The sequence below is a fragment of the Dreissena polymorpha genome, chromosome 8, assembly GCF_020536995.1.
Source record: "Dreissena polymorpha isolate Duluth1 chromosome 8, UMN_Dpol_1.0, whole genome shotgun sequence".
Lineage (NCBI taxonomy): Eukaryota > Metazoa > Mollusca > Bivalvia > Myida > Dreissenidae > Dreissena > Dreissena polymorpha.
This window is the reverse complement of record NC_068362.1, coordinates 35,069,203-35,083,977: the sequence shown is the minus strand read 5'-3', so window position 1 is coordinate 35,083,977 and position 14,775 is coordinate 35,069,203. Positions and strand designations below refer to the sequence as shown.

General features: G+C 33.8%; 1 protein-coding gene across 3 annotated transcripts; it reads right to left on the bottom strand.

Moving 5' to 3' along the window:
• Positions 1–3,235: 3,235 nt before the first annotated feature.
• On the bottom strand, positions 3,236–14,348 carry LOC127842793 (E3 ubiquitin-protein ligase MIB2-like). 3 transcript variants are annotated; one of them, XM_052372505.1, is made up of 20 exons: positions 13,821–14,348; positions 13,443–13,558; positions 12,777–12,890; positions 12,350–12,521; positions 12,179–12,264; positions 11,677–11,874; positions 11,324–11,511; positions 10,488–10,592; positions 9,906–10,008; positions 9,378–9,611; positions 8,957–9,174; positions 8,536–8,684; positions 8,195–8,351; positions 7,612–7,769; positions 7,261–7,387; positions 6,827–6,929; positions 6,329–6,420; positions 4,888–5,072; positions 4,221–4,456; positions 3,236–3,854 (listed from the first exon to the last, which is right to left on the bottom strand). In XM_052372505.1, the coding sequence occupies exons 2-20, from the start codon at positions 13,555–13,557 to the stop codon at positions 3,793–3,795; spliced, it is 2,802 nt and encodes a 933-aa protein (XP_052228465.1). In that variant the 5' UTR covers position 13,558; positions 13,821–14,348; the 3' UTR covers positions 3,236–3,792. The 3 variants fall into 3 exon arrangements, with proteins under 3 accessions (XP_052228465.1, XP_052228464.1, XP_052228466.1); XM_052372504.1 differs by lacking the exon at positions 13,821–14,348 and having other exon boundaries at positions 13,443–13,570; XM_052372506.1 differs by lacking the exons at positions 12,179–12,264; positions 13,443–13,558; positions 13,821–14,348 and having other exon boundaries at positions 12,777–12,889.
• Between the last annotated feature and the right edge of the window lie 427 nt (positions 14,349–14,775).

Here is a 14,775-nt window from a genome sequence, read left to right as displayed (position 1 = left end):
AGCGTTTTTACAAAATAGGCTAGGGGATTCTCATCGAATACATGCAGTATGCAATCATAGCATATGTATTTCAAGCACAGATAAATGCAAATCTGCAGCCTTTAAAATTGTAGATAATGATATCGACACCATAACACACGACGTCAAGGATATCCTACTCTAATTGGCCAAATAAGCGTTTGGAAGAGTGACAAGGAAGAATAAGCCTAAGGTGACGGCCAAAATCATTTACCTATGTTACAAAAAAAGAGAGCTTAGGAATGAGAAATACTCTAGGGAAAATTACTGGAAAGCGACCAGGTATGTGAGGAAGAATGAATGAAGACCAAACGGATGGATTGAGGAGCAGTTTATCAACATCGACAAAGAGATGACCACAGGATGCAGTAAGAAGGCCTACAGCAAGACCCTCACTAAGACCAGTGAGCCTAAGGCCAGTGTTTTAGCAGACGCTGACGTGAATCTCCTGACCGAGAGTGCCGCAGTTTTAAAGAGGTGGACATAATACTACAGAGACCTCAAAAGCTACCAGCTTCAACCAGACTCCAGTGGAATAAAACTATTTAATCAATGTAATTATATGCCTTTATTGAAGATTTGACACCCAAAGATTCGCCTATTGTGATCCCGTGGACTTGCTCTGAATAAATATGGCAAAGGAATATAATATGATATAGAATACTAGACATGATTCACCTTGAGCAGTGTATTGAGCCCGGGAAATGACTGCAGCAACAGGTGTAAATAACCACAATTTGTTGCTGTGTAACATAAACAAAGGTTCGGATTCATGTGGTATCAGACTAGAAGAGTTTTAAAGCTATATACTCATTAAAAGCCGATGTGACCAGTTCAGTCCGCCTCCATAGACACACGCAAGTGCCTACGAACGAATGCTGACACACGCACACATACCTTAGCACGCACAACACACATTATCACACATACACACATGCACGCGTACGCACCCGCACACAAACACCTCAATAATACTATAATGGCATTAACTTTAACTTTTTTTCGGCGTAGCAGTCTTAGATAAAAAAAGTTAACGTTGAATGCGAAAATTATATGCAGCGGGAACATTTACCTAAAATATTGTTGCGCAAATTTAGGGAATGTAATGTTTCACAGACAGTTAATATATTACACTATTTTAAAATATAGAGGCTATTTTACATAAGCAGTTAAATAAACTTAAAAACGTGTCATAAATATGTATTCTAAATCTTAACATATAAATCAACAATTTTGTTGATGTATGTTATTATCCGATTGTTATTTTCATTGAAGGAAACACATTTTGATTTACATTACAAAAGTAGCACTATGTAACAGTAATTTTAATGCAGCAGAGCAATGTTTCGGAATAATTTAACATAAATAATCGTGTGTACTTTTTAACGTTACATTTCGGTCGCGTTTAGTTTTTTATTCAATCTCGCCTTCTACAGCTGATGTAGAAGGTGAGACTTAAGTCTTATGCACATATTTTGTACGAATGATGGCTATAACATATTATTCAGCCTACCCAAATCTTATTACACGTATATGATATAAAATGTGTTTCATTAAATCTCGCCGTTTTTTCCAGATGTGTTAATGTGTTAAATTGTGTTGTCAATTTTTTAATGTCAACGGGTAAGTTTATTTTCACTGATGAAAACATAGGATGGTATATGATCCCATTGTTTGTGGTACAGCTTATTTACAATGATTTAATTAGTCTCGCTTTAATTTTTTATATAGTTTTCGAGAAGTCTCGTTTATAGCTGTGGATAATAAAGAACCCATTCGTGGTTACCTGTAACTAATCGTATTTGCCGTTCTATTATTTATTTAGGACAACATTGAATCAGTGTTTGTTTCAACGCCGATTGTCTTGTTTAAAGACATTTATTGTTTCAGCTGTTAAAACGTCATCTGACTTAATCGACATGAACGATTTTATTTAATGTACTATTGACAAATGAACATTCCTAAGAAGTTTTCAAACAATTTGCGGAAGCAGTTGAGTAACATTTGTAAAATGAAAAGTTAACGAAAGACACTTATTGTTTGCAGACGATTTGCTTTAATAGAGAGTATTCTGCCACTGAACATGTTAAAAGCAGTTTAGTAACAGCAGTATACTTTAAACATAACCGAAAGTCTTAATCAGTAACACAACTCATATTAAGAAGTAACATGCACACGCATTGATGATTTTGTTAATAAGACTTAATTTAATGAAAAATCTCGCGCAATATATCAAATGCTACATCGAACATTTCTTCAATACAGTTGTCCCCAAGTAACGTCGCTGATCGATAAGGCAAGTGTATTTAGGCTCACAAGAACCGATCGATACTGTGTAACATGCTTTCAAAATAAAAGACGGGTTAATCTCTGGGATACTTATTTCTCTATACTTAGCGTCTACGTAACTTACAAAAATAAATTGAACAATAATTGCAAACATCTAAGAGTATATAACATCGTTAAACATATTATTAATTTCATGTTTTGTTCAACAAAGTTTTTCAACTATGTATTTTCTGTTCTAAATGTATTGGTAATAGTCCAGTACAATATTTGCAATATAACATACTCTAAACGATCGCATGCAATTACATAGTTACATTGATTGTGAATAGCGTACTTCTTCGTTTAACGACATACCGAAGCGAAATAACATTCAAATGTATAGTAACATGTGGTTCATATGCTGTAAATATTCCATCATATAGTTTGTTAAAAAATTGTGGACATCTATTTTCGAAAAGCTCCAGTTTAAGATAAAATACAGATATTTAATACAAAAGTACGTCATTATTTTTTACGTGTAAATACTATATAATATACTAAGGTTCAAATGGTGTTGCAGTATCCGGAACATTTGTGTTGCTTGTAATAATTGGAAAGATTTGCGTTTGCCCGCAATTCAAAAACGGTAAAACAAAAAAGTAAAAAAAATAGGTAAACATCCAAATGCATATTGTTACTATGCAATTATGCGTGAAGACGTGAACTAATTTAAATAGTTTCCTTAAACGCTGTACATTCAATCCCGCGCTTATTGTTAACAATGACCTGCCTTTTAATAGATTTTTACCCCACGTTTGTGTCATTTACTTCTTCAAAGCGGTGACATATTTTTTATCATCTTAGAAGTGAGAGTTGAATCATTTGTTCCTTTGACATCTTATAATTCACGATTAAGTTCAATAACGTATTATTACAATAAAAGCCCCTCTGAAAATGTGTTCGAGTTTTATTATTTATAAGAGTAATAGTCGTTAAAATATGACGTTAACACAGCTGTGATAAAGATTAAATCGAAGTCTGTAAAACATACACGTGTAATGTTTGTTTCATGATAATAAATAAATAAGTGGGGATATTTTTCATTAATTCCTACAGTTTACATCTAGTCCATCATTGATGTAAATTACGTTAATCGTCTTAAAAATATTTGAAAAACAAACACAACAAATTTCAACAATATACAAATATTAAATCATTGTAAGAGAGTTTTTATCAACTAAGAAACAAACCTCATTTTCACAATCACAGTAAAATTTGATGTTCAAGGTTTGAGTAATTCTCTTATTGCAATAGTAATGGCAGTGCCAGTATTTTCTGAAACAGTTCTGAATCGTAAACTTAACCTAATTTTGTGGGCAATTATATATGATGTACTGTCATTAAAAGATATCCTCGCATTGACGCCAAATGCCATTGATCAACACTGAAAGCCAATCGTGATACATTTGTCATGAACTGCATATGCCAAATTTGTTCCAATGTGTATCAGCAAATGTTGCATGCATTCTTTTCCGAAGTGGTATTATGCCCGGTCACCTTGTTCCCATCTTAAAGATACAATGTTGATGGTACAGCATACACATGTAATGCAATCACGTGTAACTTACCTGCTTGACACTACTGTAAGTAGTAGTTATGCCATTGATTCATTGTATTTAAACATGATGTTTAATATATTATATTAGCAGAAAAGAACACAATTAAACAATTTAAATAATTTCGTTCAATATATACTTTACAAAGGTATCGTAAGTCTGAAATAATCTGTGATCGTGACAAAACAATCAAATATGTTTAATAAAGACATGTTTGCCACTTTAACTTCATTATTTTTGATTCTACTCGTATCAAAACGGTTGCATATATAATGTACTGAAACATATGTATATTTTAAGATATAAATACAAAATTACCTCGATCAAAGTCCGCAACGATTTTATCACCGCACACAGGACATATGGATAAACTGCAAGCGCAAGCGCCACAAACAGCAAGGTGATTACATGGCTGGAGTAGTAAGTCAACTATTCTTTCCTTACAGTTAGCACAATGCGTCGATATCCTTGTGGATACTCTAACAAAAAGGTTTGTTTCTTTTCTTCGAGACGGAATTTCAATATTCGGACTAAATCGTTGAATATTGGCAGATCTGTATATAAAATATCTTTATGTGATGTGAGCACACTATGCAACTTGTATGTTCGTCAATATATGATGAGCACATTTAACTACTATATGCCCATCATTGTTTCTAAATTTATTTATGATAATGATACAATTAGAATTATGTAAAATCTCAATTTAGTGAAGAGTTAGTTGAATGTGGTATATGCCATAGTCGTTGTCGATTGTCAGTTTCTAATTATTCAGAACACATATTTTAACTTAAGAATTAATGTATTTCTATGATCATTATTTTGTGCAATGTATATGATCACAAAATATAATCTATTAATTTTAAGTTGAAATTAGAAGATACAACTTGCTCTACCGTGTTCATAAAAATCGTATATTCGTATATAAGTGTTAATATCGTATAATTCAATGATATTAATATATTATTTTAATGTTAAAACCTACTGCATTTCTGAACAAGTAAGCAGGACATTCTTCATATGATCGTGTCTGCACGCTTGTAAAGGTTTGAGGCCGGCTTTATTTGTGACATGGATGCTCGCGCCATGGTTGATAAGAAGACATCCCAACTCGATGCGTTCTTTTATCTCCTTTGTTAATTTATCTCCACGTCTTAGCAGCATATGCATCTATAACGTCAAGATACCACAACTGACAGTAAATGATTTACATAAAGGATATGGTACAGTAGTAACCATGGAATAAATGTATGTACTAGTCGTGCTGTATAAACAATAAACGAACATTAACATGTCCAAATAACGCATTGGTACAAGGAAATCAGCGAAATTAGAGTTGTTTACAGTTACAAATAATTTTCGGTTTTACATTGGAAAACACAGCCTCGTACAAAACGTATACATTTATATTTTGGGGAAATTCTAACTCTACTTTGCAGGTTTTTTAATACGACCCATCAACAAAAGATGTGGTTATGGAATGAACTTCATTAGAATCAAAATACAATTATAAGACAATTACAATGGTTTCGTATCATTTCCTCGTTCATATTCTGGTATTCGTTAAAGATTGAGAAAATACAATATTTACAATAAAATCGCATGTATTAGCTTTCATTTCATAGATGTGGACTCAATTAGCAGTCTTTAAACACTCAGGTCGCCACTTTTATTCTTAATTATTTGAGTGCATGAACTTGCATCGAGATAGGTGATCATAATAGTAAGTTTTATTACTGCAATATGTGGAAAACTCGACATTATGAACATAACACCCTGCTAAACGCTTGAAAGCTCGATATAATAGATACCATCACAATGCTAAATGATGAACAACTGGACATTAGTTATTTCACCACACTGCTAAACGCTAGATATCTTGAAATTGGTGATAACACCAAACTGCCTAACTTACAAAAACATCGATACTTATGTTAACACAAATGAAATGACCCTAGTGTTTGACGTAAAAAACTCGACACTTGGTAACACGACAAAACACTGACAACTCGATACTTCTAAAAAGTGATATCACAAAACCCCTACACGTCGAACAACTCAACAAGCATACATCACTACACTGTCTGCTTAACGTTGGAAAACTTTATACAAGCAAGTATTACTAAACTCCACATTAAATAGTTCTCTTTTTCAATTGGTATCTGTTTTGTCATACTCGCTGTACATTATTAGTAAAAGTTTAATATGTAAATTTAGACTGAAAATTAATACTTAAAACTGATATGTCAATTAGATACCGCTTTATCGCCGACATGATGTCAAAACAAACAGTGTCGTAGTAACGGAATAAGCAGGAAGGTGAGCGGAGTGAATATTTGGCGACTGGCTACTTGGTATGAGATTACCTTTGTCGACACGTTCAGCGATAATAATTACTCTGTATTCTGATGGCGAGTAGCTCTTACCATAGACATAGGGGATCCTGTTGTTCTCATTTGCGACACACACAGATGCAGTGGCGTATCTCCTTCTTTGTCCTCTGCATTTACTTGAGATCCTTTATTAGGAAAATTGACAACATTCATAACCAAATGTAATTGATTTAGCTTAAACAGTCTTTGCCAATGATATGATTTTTAACCTGTCATCAATATGTCCAGTGAGTTCAATCAGACACTGTATGAATATTTAATATACTCCTTGTGGTAAGTTTGTATATGCCCAAATAAAATTAATACCATTTAAGTTAATTTTATAAATTAGTTACGCAGAAGGAAGATAATTAATGTTCACGACTATTAACAGTAAGTATAGAATTATTAAAGCAATTTTAACGAAATCATGTTTGACTCTGTCCGCTATAAAATTAACTGTTTCGTTGGGTTAGCATAGCACTACTATATAATGCAGACAAATACAAACATACGACGGTATAGTCGTGAAAATTTATATATTGTGTTTACCTGCTTCTATAAGTAGTTTTGCACTTTTGAAGTAGCCTTCCTTGCAGGAAAGATGTAATGGAATAAAATCCTGTTTACTAAGTTTGTTAACATTAGCATTTGCCTGGAAAAATGAAATGCAGTTAAGCAAAAACGAGAGCTTTGATGACCCCATGGTCCGTAAAAAATCATCAAGATCATCAACAAACATATTTTCCAGCAACAACAACACCAAACAGCTGCAGTTAACAAAACGACTACTATTTCTGCTAACTCGACTGGACTGTGACCTCAAATAAAACAAAAGTATTTATACTTTAATAATTAACGGGACTTCATCTATAACTACCACCAGAAGTAAACACCCGAACGACAATATTAAATTGGAACATTTGCATAAATAAGTTATTTTTTACAGGTATTTTCAAGTTATTCCATATTTACGTCGAAGTTACCTGTAGTAGTATCTTTATAACCTCAGAATGATCGTTCGCTGCAGCAACATGCAAAACATTATATCCACCGACAGGACTGTGTAATATCACCAGGTCAGGGGATCTTTCAACAATGGCTTTAACGATTCTACAAGAACGACATCACTCACAGTTTGCTCACAACCTTAACAGATACTTGTTACTCCTTTAATGAACGATGTCAGAGAAAGTTACGAAACGCTAAACCAACTTTACGATGAAATTATTTTTTTGAAAAGACAATTCAGCATTCGGAAGAAAATCCGTATCGATACCGAACATCCATTCGCTTACCGTTTATTCCCCCTCGATACCGAACATCCATTCACTTACCGTTCATTTCCCCTCATTACTGCTAGCGTAAAAGCGGTATGGCCTGTCTTATTAGGAATGTCTAACTGAATTGTTTGTTCTGCTAGAAGCATTAAAGCTCCGTCAGTGTTTTCTGCTAATATTGCAATATTAAGTGGTGTGTCACCTCGGATATCATCCTGTAATGGAAGTTATATCAGCAGTTCCAACATTTTAACTTAAATTTATAGCAATTTTAATTAACAATGTACCCACCCAAATGAAACCAAATGCACAAAATATGTAAACTAGTATTGCTTTGGGCATTTTTTATCGAACGCATTATATACGCATATAAATGCATATGAAGGACGCCGACGTATAAAACAAGTTATTTGACAAATAAATGTTATTTCTTTTCATATGAGCTATGATTACGTAAGGATAACATGCATACATTTGCATCAATATATCGACTGAATCTTTTACATTAAACACTGACATGGTATATTAACATATATTAGTGTGCATATTGCGTATATGCTATCTATAATTTGTACGCGTTCAACCATTGACAAATTAAATTTATTCAGTAGAGTCAACGAAAAAACACTTTAAACATGACCTGCACGTTAAGATCCGGCGTTTGCTGCAGTAGAACTTCCAACACTTTATTTGCTTGACCACTAGCACATAAATGAAGAGTGCTGCTTCCGGTTTTATTCCGCATATTGATGTCCGCACCGAATCGAATTAGAAGCAATGCTATGTCCTCCTTACTTCTATTAAATATGAACAATCCTTTGTATCATCTATTAATTTAACCGTCAATGTGATTTTGTTTTCTTTAATTTCGTTAGCTTACTAGATGTTGGGAGAGAACTACAGCACAGGTATAAAAGTCAAAAACAAACATATACTGATACAAAGCGTTTTCTTGCAATAACCATTCATGTTTGTATTCACCTCGAAAGAGCAGTCATTAACGCCGTGTGACCTTTATCGTCGGCGAGATTAACATCAGCACCGGCTGCAAGAAGCAGCTCAGCTACACGTGTGTGTCCCTCATGACTCGCAATTGTAAGTGCGGTCAGACCTTGATGTTTGGCATTCACCTTAATATCATGATACAGTGCGTATGCTTTAATCAATATTAATAACACTTAGCACAATTAGAGTATTAAAACGGCACAAGAACGAAATGTTCAATTGATAAAGCGGTAAAAGAGCGTATGTGATGTCAATTAAATATATTTGAACGAATCGCACCTTATAAGACTTAAATACCCATAACACATATAAAGTGTACGTACAATACTGCTAGCATGTTAAGCGTGCGTAACGTTACCTATTCTTTACTATGAACACGTTTACTTAAAAGTCGTACCAATTCTTGATGGTTTTGAAGAATATGGGTTAACATGGCAATATCGTTTGCGGCCGCCGAATGCATCAACAGCATTATGCCCATGTTTGCTGGCGATGGGTTTAACATGTCATGCATTAACCCTTGAGACAAACTGGCCAGGTTCTGTAATAACTCCTGCATACCTCGTAGGCTTTCTTCTAACACAGACGCCAGAGGATCATGTCTTGCAAGTTCTCCTGAAAAGATACAAGTGAGTTGTCGTGCAGGTTTATCAGCTTCATCATACAGATATGATTTTTATGCAAACATGTTTTTTTCTAATAGCGTCGATTAAGTACACTCGATAAAAGTAATAAAATACATTTGTTATAAAGCGGTAAATCCATTTGATTTACAATATTGTACATTAAATACAGATACTTTATCAAATACACTGTACCTCCTCGTGTATTAAGACTCGTATTTATCCCATTCTCCCTTCTCAGGTTTCTATCAGAGTTGTTTCGTTCTGGTTGACTGGTAATGCTATTATTAACATCAATTCGATCAATCATTGGTTTTGTTACCGGTTCACAGCATGCGGCGTTGAATACAAAGGCAGTATCGCCGAATTCAACCGCCACATCGCCATCTGTATCTATTTTAACAACTTTATCAATTTTTCCAAGGGTCTAAAAAGGTTCACACACATAAATAAAAACAAGGTAAATAATTTTCTGGAATTATCACTAAAATGTTTTTAACGTATATTCATTGTTTTCGTTCAATATAAAATACACATATTCATCTCAGTAGTGCACCGCTTGATAAAATAGGCGATGATGATAGCGCGTAAGTGCTATGTGAACTGAAATTACTCATCGAAACTTGTTCTATAAGCTGAGTTATAAGAGGTAAGGCCAATTTAATTCGGCAATGTCGACTGTGTTGTTTCTCTAGTTATTATTATTGTCGTTTGAATGTTCCTCCCCGTATTCAGTTGTCCACCCACCATGGGCCTGTTGAAGCATTTGTGCCTTTTGTGCATCTTCAATAAGTTTCACTGTGTCTCCAAATTTCAGACTTGGAACCTTGATATATGCAAAATAGAATATTTTGTTAAATTGTGTTAAATACCAATCAAAATGCTTCAATCTGACTGACGTTTTATTCATGATAACATGTCTTTACAACACGCAAAATACTAATATATTAATTAAGTGTATATACGAAGAAGTACCATCTGTTTGCTAAAACAACTCACAAACGCGTTCAGATTTATGTGTACCGACTTGATACCAGTTTTAAAATCAAAGTAACGCATAGACATTGGCATATGCATATCACATGACAATTTTAGCCCGTACATTGGGTGATCAGACAACAAGTCACAGTCAAATTCAATGCAATGAAACATGTTCATATTCAAGAGTCATTCTGAGAAAATATTGCATTCATACAAATGGTTTGTATTTAAAAAAATATATATTTTTTGTACACATGATTGACTCACCTAGTATGAAGCAATGTTATAGTATGTCATTGTGTTTGTTATAACACTTCAACAAACCTTTCTGATAGCCTCCGGATTAAACCGAAACTTCGTGCCACTGTAGTCGATTACATAGTCGCCATTTTTCTCAATATGATTCACCTTTCCATACTTCCCAATGTACTTAAATACATAATGACGTTAATTAATCTAAGCGTAAGCGTTATGATATTATTATCCCAAAACATTTGTCCTTGACCTGTTCATGTATTGATACTTTATTTAACAACTTATGAAATTCAATACTGATCACATGCCATGACTGTATATGTTACTAGGTTTTGATCATGTATACTCATTGACCGTATGTTTATTGTCTATATTGAATATACTAATTTTAAAGTTAGATTATATAATCACTATTATTATACTGTGTATATTATATTAATATTATAAGCTGCATTATTTTGAACATAATTATTCATAGTTTATTTCATATAACAGATGCAATCTTTATTTTTAACAGATATTATTATATCAGTGGTGTCATGCAAAAAATCGGGCCTTATGCAATATAGTCACATATAGTCCCAGTAGCTTAAGACTAGACTTTGAATATACACAGTCTAGTCAAGAGCTAACCTGTTGACTATATTGTCCGTAACAACGGGTTCGTTTTGCTCATTAGCGGAAAGAGTAGCTCCTGACAGGTCTGCGCAAATATTAACTTAATAGTTTACTCGTAATTAAAACGAATGGTTACACTTTATACTTAGGTACATACAGCCCTGTTATATTTTTATCAAATAAGTAGATTTGTTTATCGTAAACGTTTTCGATTTTTCACCATGTATCATTTTAATGTAAAACAAGAGCTATAGTATTTTAACATATGATTATCAGTAATATCATACATGATTCATTTCTTTGTTCCAGCCACCATGACCCCACTGCAGTTCTCTTATTGTCGTTTCTTGAACATCAACACACACTGTGTCTCCGGGTTTCGGTTTAGGTTTTGGATCAATCGGCTTAGATTCGGGTTCCACGTCCTCTGCCCGAGATCCTGCTTTTGATGATGCTTCGGACGACGAACTAGTGTCTACAATACACACAAATGAAACAAAATATCTAATTATGCTACATTCTAGTTATATAATACATCGCTACCACAACTGGCATGTTGGTTGTATCAGTATGTTACGTCAACTGCTAGTTTTAAATGTTTAATGAAATAACTACTGTCAATACTTATGTAAAACAATACCTAATACAGCCATATGTTCTCTATAGTACTCAAGTCCAGGCATCTCTTCCACGCACACCAGATCAATCTTGCCTTGGAACCCCACCATGCATGTGCTTGTACTGCCATCTTGCCACGTGACGTTCACAGCGTCCCTTTTATCGCCATCTTCCAACGAGATAACTTCCGTCACTGTCCCAAATTCTGCAGCTGATCTTACTTTAAAATATTGTTTTTATATGTCTTTATCATTTTTGGAAGAGAGGCCATTCAAAAAGTATTGCTATTGAAAACAAATTATATCATTCGTGGGTTTTATTATACAAAATTGAGGTTCATAGAAGCCCAATAATTACTGTGTATGTCACTTGAATCACTCATGCATCAAATGTTTACGTTTAGAGCACATATCGTCAGAATCAAAAATACAATAGCATTTCGTTATGGAAGTATGGTTGCATAAACATGTCATTTTATTGCACACAGAAATCTGCAGAGATGACACCTATCTACAAGTGTTTACCATCGTCTCTTCTCCTAACCACTGCTCCCACAAATATGCCCATTGATCGTATCTTAATGCTTGTTGACCTCTTATCAACTGCGACCCTAAAACAAAGTTCAAGCCAATAGCAAGTGTAACAAGTTCCAATACACATGGTCCTTTCCAAATGAACACGTAAATTCAACCTACCCGTCACATGTAGGTCTATCGACTCGTTTACAAGGATGTGTGATATCGTGATGATCAAAGCTGTAACAGCTGTTGCACATGTAACAACTGTTACATTCTTGGCACAGCCAGAGCGTTCCATATATAACCGATGCCTCGCACGCAACACAGGGCCTGTCCTCGTGTTTTATTCCTGTTTTCAAATATACACACACTCACTTTAAATAAAACGCGTATATAAACCAACACATCTAGTCGTTAAGTTGTATTCAAAACTACGCACCGAGCTTTTTGTTAAAGGACAAATCGATACATAAAGTAGATGCCAAATTGACACAAATGATAAATAATAAATGATCAAATACGTGTATACACATATTGACTCATTTAACACGGTTTGTATTGTACCATATACATTAAAAATATTGTGTCAAGTTAACAATATTACCAGCTGGAGCACTGTCTAGAACTATAAGTTCGTATTTCCTGTCGGCGCCCGTAAAATACGTGCCCGTGTTTCCCATGTCCCATTGCACTGTCACAGTGCCATTGTAGTTATCGACTGAAATATACAGAACAAGAAAAAAAACTCAACATGTGTGTATCCTGTTTGTTAATCAGTCAGTTACACTATTTGATCAATTATATCATTTATCAAATTATTCAATCATATCCATATATGAATAATAAGTTCACCCTAAATTAGGGTTTTTATTTTTACGTTTATAAATTACATTGCACAAATACTCCTCTAGTTTCGCCAATGCTGGGCATGCTTATCATTAATTTATTTGATAATTAAACCGGCTAAATTGTTCGAGGCTTCAAAAACCACTTCATGGTGTTGGTAAAAATTATTGATAATATTCTCTATGGATGGAAAATAAAACCTACTTATCATCAAAGTAGATATTTAAAAATAGTTATTTTCGCACTGTTTGTTAAATGTACAAAATATTGAACAACATTTCTATTGCGTGAACACTGAAATGACATTATACCATAAGATCAAACCAAGAATTTGACCATACTCGTTAAATCGATTTAATCTTATATTAGAACAAAACACTAGCAAATACATTCGAAATTACGAGATAAATGTTTTATGACTGACCTTCGACTGAACCCACGTGACCTTCACCTCCGTCCTCTTCCCCTTTATTCCAGTCTGGACCTCTTACCACGCGAAATCCCTCGACATTGATTGCAGTGAAGGAAGATTCATCCATTCTTGAACATTTTACAAATATTAGAACAGTGTTAATTAAATAGAACAATAAAAGTACTTACAATGAAGATTCTTGTGAAAGAAGAAAATGCATCTACCTATTAGTCATACATATTTGGTGTATTCGGTTCTCCCCTTATATACTCGTGTATCGAATATAGAGCAATATAATTGAAGCTCAATACACCGACATGGACAACACAAATTTTCATCTACTTCAAATCCATACTATAAAAATATACTTAATTAAAAATGTAAACTTACGAATACAGGTACGTAAACGTCACACATAACACTTTCTGTGATATTTAATAAATCACTTTTATTCAACGCAGCTCGCAGCAATTGTATTGGGAAAATCAAAACTGGTAATATAATAATTTCACTTTCGATTCGCCGTTGCTACAACAGTGTACAGTATTTTTAAAGAACTGTGTGCTCTTGTTACATTAGTGCATTGTTACACAATTTTTTTATCAATAGCTTCACTGTAATTATGGAAAAATATTTTTTTTGAAATTGAAAATGTGTGTTCGTTAATATATCTACCCGCTTATATAGAATACGTCGTTACTTAAAGTGAACGTTATCTTCAAGAACTGGAAACACAACTGATTGAAATATTGATTAATTGAAGCACAAATTAGCCCAGAATCCTTTAAAGCGAACACATTCTAGTTTTACATCCCACATTAAGCATATTTCACTTGATTTTACATGTATTTATTATGTTAACTTTAAAATAAATATTCGCAAGGTCTTTGTTCTAAAAAACGCAGTTTGGGATCCCTTCAAAACAATTCCTAACTAGGTATAGATCCATTATCAAAAATTAGCGCAATTCGAAACTATTAGACAGGTATCAGTTTACTTTTGTTTACAATAACATGAAGTGAACCATCTAATGTACACAATTTACAATTGGGATATCATTCTTAATATTTGCCACGGTTAGCAACATAATTTACAAAACTAGTTAAACTATACATATGTAGAATGAACCGATCGATGCAAACCGGTTTATAAATATGATTTAGTTTGTTTGAGGATTGGCATATCGAATATCCGTGACATGTGTCTACATTTATTTAAAAGTAGGTCACCACAATCATTATGTAAACAAGAAGGCTATACTGATTGTGCTCAGGCTTTATACGACAATAACCTGAAAACCTTATTTCGTATTGTAATTGCAAAGAAACGGTGCATTATGCAATCA